The following is a 9356-nucleotide window of genomic DNA, read 5'->3' on the forward strand; positions in this document are numbered from 1 at the left end:
GGCGGGACATCCGGCCAAATGGAGAAGGCTGGCTAATCCGAGTGCGCGGGCGGACCTCAGTACGGGAAGTGACGTCACGATTCAACCGTCCGATGCCGGAAGTGGCCGGCAGGGCCTGTGAAAGGTGTCAAAAGCTGTGTGGGCGGTTACCTAGACAACAGCTACCAGTCAAGCCCCACCCTTGCTTTCAGCTCCTGCTTACCTTTCTTCTAATTCCAGGGAACCAGAGAGGTTTCCCACCCCATCCCCCGAGATTGCCCATATAAATACACCTATTATTTAAGGATTGGTCCATTCCCATGGATTAGTAGGAGACTCCTTGAAATCTCATAATCTTTAGCCGTCTTCTAAGGTTCAAGCGATTAAATGTCTTGTCCAAGGCCACTCCACACTCTAGTAGCAGAATCAGGATTTGAACTCAGGCAGTCTGATTCAGGAAACCCAGCCCCTCTACCTTCATGGAACTTTACTATTCTGTCTTCCCTTCTGAAAACCCCTGGCCCAACACAGCCTGTGTATACCAGTAATTCCTCCCCAACCCCAGACCCAAACAAAAAGAAGAGTAGGCACTAGAGAGGGAGGGACTGCAGCTTTATTATGCAGATGTGACCTGAGGATCGACTCCTTCACAACACCCAACCTAACCCTTCACATGGCTTCTGAAGAGAAGCAGGTCTGATCTGAAGAGGTGGGGTCCTAGAGATGACATTGACACAGGGAGGCACATGAGGAGATGATGAGGGTTACTGGGTCAGAACTCTTTGGTAGATGCTGCTGGGGTTGGCCAGGGAGGAGGTGCTCTCCCGTTACAATGAGGTAGATGTAACATCAAAAGAAAACTCTTTGGCTTCAAGTCTACATGGCATGGTGGGTAAGGGATCCTCTCCCAAGGCTGGGTCCTAGAGTGGGCAGGCTGGAAGAATCAAGTTGTGGGGGATGTCTCCTCCCCCCAACCCTCAGCATTGGGGCCAGGACTCTTTATTCCAAGTGGGAGTTCTCAGGGTGAGGTGCTGGAAGGGGGCCCTGTAGGGAGAGGAGGTGCAGGGTTGGTTGGGCCCTGGGAAGCTGGCACAGACTGGCGACGGGCAAACAGGACACCTGACAAAGGGGTGAAGAGATGGTGGAGGGAAAACACAGGCAGGAGGTGGGTAGGCACAGAAACAAAAGAGGAAAACAAAAGTCAATGCTCTGATTGTTAGAACACCCCTCACATATCCCTGCCACAAACCAATGAGGACAAGCCCCTTAGGTCAGTGGAGACACCTATGCCAATATAGATACCCTCAAACAGGTAAACAAGAAGTATTTACATTAGTACATAGGCCCATGACAAGGCAGACATCCCATGGTACCCATGCCAGAGAGGTCATGCCTTAGACCCCATGCCATTGTAGACACCCCTTTAACCCATGCCATTGTAGCAAATCCCCTGAACCCCACATTATCCATGCAACTTTGGATATCTCTGAGCCTCATGCTAGCTGAGTAAATCTAAAATCCCCATGCCAGAGCAAATACCCCTGACCTCATGCCAGTATAGACAGCCTGCAGTACCCATACCAGTGTAGACTACCCCGTTGATCTCTAGGGCCATGTTGATACTGCTGATACCACTTCCTGCCAGATTGAGAGGCCCATCCAGCCGCTCTTCTGTCCAGGAGGGGCAGGGAGTCACATTTGGGAGAATCAGACTTCAGACTTTTAAGCTCCCCCCTCCATCCTTATAGATAGCCCCCGTTCCACTTCAGCCTGACATCTATAATCACACAGTTGTCTATAGTGGAATCTTTATGCCCCACCTCCAACACCTATGTCCTCCCTCAGTGCACAGGCCCAAAGCCCTCTCAGCCCTTTCTCACCCCTCAGAGGAACCTTGCCACGGGGCAGGAAACTGGGGGGAGCTCCAGGTCGAGGTGGATCCATGTGCCCCATCAGCACAGCCCTCTTCTCTGGGGGCTCCTCTGGTGCCAATTTCTCCCTTGTAGGCCCCAAAGCCAGGCCCACAGGCAGTGCCAGTCGAGGGGCTGGAATTCCACTTTCCTCTGGAAGAAAATGTCATTCAGCTCTCCTAGACCAACCAACTCAGCCTCTGCCTTTGGTTCTCCCCCCAGGCTTGGGACAAATGGAGGTCACCCAAGCTCAAGCACTGAGTTTGATCCCCACCCCACCCCCCAATCTAGAGTCTCAGCTTTGAGGCTCTGAAGCTGGAAAGCTCAAAGGGGATATATATATATATATATATATATATATATATATATATATCCAAGATAATGTGGGGCCTATCCTTGTTCTTAGCTATTAAATAATACAGCTCACAGGAGGCAAAAACTACATGCAAATAGAAGCCCTACACAGACAGATGTGGAATGGAGCTCTTCTGGATAAAGGACCTTTTCCTGGGGCACCTGGGAGGCTCAGTAGTTGAGCGTCTGCCTTTGGCTCAGGTCCTGATTCTGGGGTCCTGGGATGAAGTCCCGCATCAGGTTCCCTGCGGGGAGCCTGCTTCTCCCTTTGCCTGTGTCTCTACCTCTCTCTGTGTGTCTCTCATGAACAAATAAATAAAACCTTTACAAAACAAAACAAAACAAAACAAAACAAGGACCTTTTCCTGAGCTTCAGGCCCACACCTCAGTAACCCGTACCGCAAACCTCCCACGACTTCACTGACTCCAAACCTCAGTACCCCTAAACCTGAGCGGTCAGCAAACCGCAGTGCCCTGTCAGTCCTTACTGCTCCGGCTGCCTGCAGACCTCCATGTCTCCCAGACTTCTGGGTCGCCACATTTTAATGTTCTCTATATCTCGGCGCACCCCTAGTAGGTCTCAGAGATGCCCAAACCTCAACCCCTCTCCCCTCACACCTTTCTTAATGGGGCTCCGGCTGAGCTGCGCGCAGGCGTGCGCCGGTAGGCCGGAGGCGGAGCCGGGGGCAGGGCGGGGGCTGGGCGTGGGCGCGGGCGCTGCGGCTCCAGGAGTGGAGATTTGGCCGGGAGGTCCCCGAGGGGTAGGGCCGGCTAAGCCGTACAGCGGGGCGGCGGTATAAGCCTGACGACGGCCCTCGCGCCGGTTGCTGTCGATGGCTGCCTGGAGCTCCCCCGGGGAGCTGAGAGCCCGCGTCTCGCACTCGTAGGGGTACAGGTACTTCATGTACCTAGGAGCAGACGACGAGGCGGGGTGGGTGGGAGGCTGGGCCCAGCCCACGGGGCCCACAACGAAACGTCCGCCCCTGGGCCCTCCAAACCCTGCAGCCCCCTCCCGCGCCTTCCCCCCTTTGCTCGCGAGCCTGGCCTCACTGGGTGCGTAGAGTGAAGGCTGCCGACGTGATGGTGGTGGGCAGGCTGAGGCCGCGCGTGACCTCCCTCCACACCTTGCGGTTGATGACTTCCACCAGGCCGCCTTTGGCGGTCACCAGGCGAAAGAGCGCGTACAGGTCCAGCACCTGCTTCGCCATGATGGGCACGCGGTTCACTGGCGTCCCTGGTGGGAGGTGGGCAGAGAGTCAGGACACTAAGACCAAGACCCTGTCTGCGGACATCCTCAAGGACTGAAAGAATTGGCTGCCTGGAAGAGGCCAGGGTACAGGGCGGGACCTCTGAGAAAAGGGAAGAGGGTGGGATGGGGAGGTGGGATTCCAGGCAGAGCCCATAGAGCCGCCAAGCCCTATATTGTAGCAGGAAGGACAGGAAGCTGGATCAGAAGTCGGCAAACTTCCATAAAGGCCCAGGCGGTAAATAGCATTGGCTTTGAGGGACAAACCGCCTCTGTCCCAGCTACTCCACTCTGCCATTTAGCTTGAAAGCAGGTATAGAAGATGTTTAAAGCAATGGGCCCGGCTGTGTTACAATAAAAACTTTATTTACAGACTCTGAAATTCAAATTTCACATGTCCTGAAATGTGGTCTTTTAATTTCTTTCCACTATTTAAAAATGTAAAGACCATTCTTATCTCGAAGGTGGCTAGATTTGGCCAGCCGGCTGCAGGCTTTAGTTTGCAGACCCCTGGGGTAGACCGTAGTAAGGACTTCCCGACAATGCTGAAGAGCTGGACTCCCCTAAGCAGCGGCCCGCGGGATGGCTGCCCGAGACCGGGGATGGCGGATGGGAGAAGCAGCAGCCCCCCGCCTCGCCAACTCCGCAGCTCACGCCGCCCCCGCTGGCCAGTCCTGACAAAGGGGCCTGTCTGCGCTGAGCGATGGGCCCCAGTTAATTCCTTACCGATCCCGTCCCCTTCCGCCGCCGCCTTTGGACCCGAACAATTAGCTGCGGCCTGATTAATGGGGGGAAATTATCGGTCCCGCGGGACCTCCTCCCCCAGCAGAGGGAGCTGAGGGAGGCAGGGACCAGAGGGAGGCAGAGCCCCCGGCTTGAGGGTGATGGAGGGAATGCTGGGACCTGCCCAGACCCCCGACCCCACTTCCCCAGGGGAGGGGAGACCTCGAGGAAGGAGAGGGAGGGGACCCTGGAACCAAAATGACTGGGCCTTCTGAGAAGCAAAAAGACGGGGTCCTCACGGAGAGTCCCTGGTTAGAAAGGATCCCAAAAGGGGTGCTGGGCCTGCAGTGGGAGCCTGCGGGACTTTGACCAGCAGCTGCACTAAGGGAGGGGGGTGCAGTGCAGCTAGTTAATTAGTGGCTTATCAGGCCAAGCTCCGAGTGAGTTAATTAGCTTTGTAGAGAGAGATAATGAGTCAGTCTTTGGACCCATGAATCTGGGGAGAAGCCTAAGTGATGGACTGCCACCCACCCGGATCTCCTCCTGGATCCTTGCATTTTCTTCTAGCTCTGAGATTCCTGGAAAGGAATTCTTCCTCCTCCACAACCCCAACTCATATGGTCCCCAGCCTACCCCCTTGAGAAGTCCTTCCTTCAGTCTAATCCCAGTCCTTCCTGCTGTGGAGCACCTGGGTGTCCCCTACCTAAAGCAAAGGGAAGCTGAAGAGAGACAAGGCTGGACGAAAGGCCACTGAGAGAGGAACAAGGTATTCCCAGCCCCCCAATCCTGGGAACCCCCTCCCCAGGCCAGCCCCCCACTAGTTCCCCCTCCCACCCTCCCAATTGATCCCACACTCATTAACCTGCCAGTGGGCTGGCCACTAATTAACCCCTGGGTGGAGGAGGGGGGCAAGGTCAGAGGTTAAAGACGCTATTGAGGGCCCAAAGGATAGGTGTTGCCAAGCTCAGGCCTCTGCAGAGAGGACCCAACCTAGGGACTAAACCCTGGGGTCTCCCTTCCTCAAAACTGGTAGTTGCGGGTCCTTCCCTTACATCATCCCACTCACCCCTCTTCTGCATGAAGCTAAACAGGTCATCCAGAAATTCCTTCCTCTTGGGGTCTGCATCAAGCTCGTACAGCTGGGGAAGGACTGAGATCATTTTTCAGCTCCACTGACTCCCCTCCTCCCCCTGGGATCCCAACTCAGGTTACATCCTGAATTAAGGGTTATCAGCTGAAGGGGTGAGTAGGGTCTGAAATGTGGACTCCCTGGCATTAGACTCTTTCCCTGTGAGGGCAGGTAAGGGCATTTTTTTTCTAATAATCACAGAGACCCTCCACTGGCCAGGGGTGCCCTGGGAAGCTCAAACCATCCCTCTGAGGAATAGGGGATGAAAGGAAGCTTAGGAGGCTCTCAGCCTGCCCTCCAGGGCATGCACAGAGCCTCAAGGAGTACATCAGGCTGGGACCACTACTACACTGAGCAAACTGACAGATGTCCCTGAGGCACTCATTCACTCTAGTTCATTCCTACAAAGGTTTACTTTTCACATCTCTGTGTACCAGGGCTGGGGATGAGGGCCAGAGATGCCTCTAACCCATCCCTCAGGCAGAATGGATACTCAGAAGCTCCTGTACTGAAACCTGGGGCCCCTCAGCCTACCTTCTGGTCTCTTTCTAGGGAAAGTAACCTGTCCACACAGAGGCTGCCAGAGAGGTAATGGCCCTGCATAGCCAGGACCTATGGGGCCAGAACTTGAAAGGCCCTGAGGTCATCCCAACTATTTCCAGTCACTTGGAGCCCTATCTCCAGTATCACCTCCTAAATACAACCCAGGAGAAACAATTCCTAGAGTAACAGTCGTTTACCCAGAATAACAATCCCTGAGCAACACCAGTAGGTAACAACACTCCATTCCCCAGTAAGAACTCTCAGAATAAAAAACCACCTATCAGTAGCAAATCCCAGAGATCCACTTTAGACCTGCACTCTCACAAGAACTGAGCCCAAAGTCTTAGATGGATACCCACAAATAACATATATGCTCTCCAAGTAATAACCCCCAGATTTATACCCAGGAGAAACAGTCACTAGAGCCACAGAGCTCTGAATAACTCTCCCAGTTTTACATTAATGCCACAGAGTACTAGCCACAGATGAATACTTCTGGAAAATACCTAAGACCAACATCCTACGAGTAACATCACCAGAATAGCACACCTAGAGTCAGAGCCCTTCATAATACCTTCATAGTGACAGCCTGAAGTAGCACCTTAGAATAACCTCCAGATGGGTCCCACAGAGAGGAAGAACCTCAAATTAAGGCTCTATGAGTAAGATCCTGTCATTCTCAGCTGTACAGGAGCCCTTTAGTCACTCTGCGCTGTAGAGGCCATCACAGGCTAGAAACTGCCACCCATAGAACTCCGGCCAGGAGAGGATTTAGATGAGGGCGATAGGACCAGGAAGAGATGAGGGGAGTATGTATCAGTTTGCCAAAGAAGTGGCAACCTCCAGCCTGCTTCCCAAGATGGCAATAGGCAGCCCAGGAAACTCCCACTGGTTGCTGAAATATGACCTTGTGATTTGATGTGTGAGGAGGTAGGGTGAGATGGTTCTGGCACTGGAATCCCCATTCCCCAGACCCTACTCCCTCAAAAGAATTTTTGAAGCTCTTACACTCCTTCCATTTTTCCTTCCAGCCTCACCAAAAGCCTCAAGTCTGTCATGCCTCCATGTTTCTGGGCGTCTCCTGCACCTTTCCGTGTGTGCCTACGCACTTATTTCCACATCTCTCATCTCCTGATGTCTGTTTCTCCCTCCCTGTCACTATCTATCTTTCAGTAGTCCCACTATCTCTTTCCAGACAGGTCTCTGTGTTTCTGTCTTTCCTTCCTGCAGAGGGCAGTGGGGGGTGGGGGGGTTAAGAATCACCTGGCATTGCTTTTGCCCAGAGAGGAGAAAGGGGAGAGGGCCTGACATCGAGGGGGTCCTACCTGCTTGAACTGTTCCTCGTAGGTCCATTCATGGGGATGAGGTCCAGGAGGTTGGCTGGAAGGTGAGCTGGGGCCCCGGGTCCCTGTATGGCTCTCCTCGGTTGCCTCCTCCTCTGCCCCGGCTTCCTCCCCTTCCTCATCCTCTTCAGCATCCTCCTCTTCTTCTGTCCCAACCTCCCCCAAGGCCCCCTCAGGGGCCTGTAGGGTCCGGGGGCCGGGCAAGAGAGGTAGTGGTGGTGGCAGTGGGTGCGGAGGGACCAATGGCCCCACCCCTTGGGCCAGTCGGGCTGCCTGCTGCCTCTGCAGGGCCTCCATTACAGCTTCCAGGCGCAGTCCCCCCGCTTGTGGGGGGGCTGGCACCAGGCGGGGCCCCGAGGAAAGGGCCGCCTGTGGGGGTGGGAATTATGAGTGTTGGGCCCTGCTGTCCCCATAACCCCCAGCACAAGAGGAGGTGGTCATTGATTCAGGGAAGTGTCGGGGGCCATAAGAAAAAAGCAGAAAGATAGCTTTCTCAGAGATGGACAGAGACAGAAGAAGAGAAGAGACAGAAGTAGAAAGAGCAGGAGAGACACGAGCCCAGACCCAAAGAGACAGAAATGAACATTGACAGAGGATAGATAGAGACCAAGCAGATCAGAGAGGGTGACAAGGACGAAGAAACAGAGAAAGGGAGGGGAAGGGGGGAGGAGAGCGCACGAGCGAGATCCAAGGGAGAGACAATGACAGGAGAGATAGAGAAACAGAAAGAGAGATGAGACTGAGAGGCAATGAGAGACAGAGGTGGGGAGAGACAGAGATATCAGGCAGAGATAAGAAGAGAGAGACAGGTGAGGAGAAATGAGATTGATAGAGATACTGGGTAGAGAGGGAAGGTAAGAAAGAGGCGCAAGAGATAAATACAAGACTGGAGTGACAGGCAGACAGAGAGAGGGACAGAGACAGAGGTGGAGAGAGAAATAGTGAGACAGTGGTTGAGAGAGACAAGGAAAGCCCGACGCAGCAGGAGACAGAGACTGAAGAGAGAAGAGATTAGAAAGAAACAAGGCGAGACTGTAAATAGAAACAGGGACAGAGACAGGAAAACAGACGGAGAGACGGGGCAGAGGCGCAGAGGACTCGCACCGAGGAGGCGCGGGAACAGGGCGGCGGGGGCAGAGCCCGGGACCGGCGGGCTGGCTCCCCACACGCCGCGGCCGCACTCACCAGCCTGGCGCGGCCCGGTGCCCCCGGCGTCTCCACGGCGCTCCCTCTGCTCCGCCCGCCTCTCGGGCAGCCCCGTTCTCGGCTCGCTTCCCTGCGCGGGGTCCGCGGCCGTGCGCTCCGGCAGCCGTGCGCTCCTCTGGCCGCGGTGCGCTCACGCGCGGCTCTGCTGGCGGCGGCCGCGGGGGCGGGACCCGAGAGGGGCAGGGCGGGCGGCGGCGCGGGGGAGAGGCCCCGGGGGGCTCTGCCACTCCCAGCCCCCCAACAGGTGTTTCCCCCACCGTACTGCCAGGCTGGGGGGAGGGGGCGCTGGAGAGCTGCCGGGAATCGTTCAAAGGAGAGTGAGGAGTCTAACACCATAGGACTCTGGACCAGGGCCCCACCACACCCACAAGTCGAGCCCCCCAAATCCAGACTCAGAGCTCGGCTCTCACACACATGTGTGAGTGTGTTCCCACCCCGTCACAAGTTCAGGCACACAGCTTGCCCTGTCTCACATACTTTGTCAAGCGGACACTACAGTGCCTGCCGATGGCCTGGGCAGGTTGTAGTCATGAGGGGGATCACTGCAAGATGCTGAGGTGAATGTGGAGGGCCTGCACAGAGCAAAAGCTTCTCCCCCAGCCCAGCCCAAGTGCTGTCCCCACCCGCATGCACATTGCAGCCTGTGCAGTACGTGTCCATGCTGGTGGACTCACACATCTGCATTCACACACTCAGAGGTCTCTGAACTGGTTCCACATCCACAGCAGCAAGGTATGCACACCACACACAGATACATAGTGACACTTTCTTTTTTTTTTTTTTTTTTAAATAGCTCTTGTAACCCTCTGGTATGGATATTTTCAAACATATACACAAGAAGAGTGAATGGTATTATGAACCTCTGGTATCCATCACACCTTTCAACAGTGATTATTAGCATTTTGTCAATCTTCACACACATC

General features: G+C 54.8%; 1 protein-coding gene across 3 annotated transcripts; it reads right to left on the reverse strand.

The window, feature by feature from the left end:
- On the reverse strand, positions 1-8555 carry ARID3C (AT-rich interaction domain 3C). Of its 3 annotated transcripts, XM_077912355.1 has the most exons (8): positions 8413-8555; positions 7210-7596; positions 5279-5351; positions 3294-3477; positions 2862-3151; positions 1860-2042; positions 1561-1650; positions 575-1098 (listed from the first exon to the last, which is right to left on the reverse strand). In XM_077912355.1, the coding sequence occupies exons 2-8, from the start codon at positions 7522-7524 to the stop codon at positions 998-1000; spliced, it is 1236 nt and encodes a 411-aa protein (XP_077768481.1). In that variant the 5' UTR covers positions 7525-7596; positions 8413-8555; the 3' UTR covers positions 575-997. The 3 variants fall into 3 exon arrangements, with proteins under 3 accessions (XP_077768483.1, XP_077768481.1, XP_077768482.1); XM_077912357.1 differs by lacking the exons at positions 575-1098; positions 1561-1650; positions 8413-8555 and adding an exon at positions 1-115 and having other exon boundaries at positions 7210-8392; XM_077912356.1 differs by lacking the exons at positions 1561-1650; positions 8413-8555 and having other exon boundaries at positions 7210-8390.
- Positions 8556-9356: the final 801 nt, after the last annotated feature.

The sequence above is a fragment of the Canis aureus genome, chromosome 10 (assembly GCF_053574225.1).
Source record: "Canis aureus isolate CA01 chromosome 10, VMU_Caureus_v.1.0, whole genome shotgun sequence".
Taxonomy (NCBI): domain Eukaryota; kingdom Metazoa; phylum Chordata; class Mammalia; order Carnivora; family Canidae; genus Canis; species Canis aureus.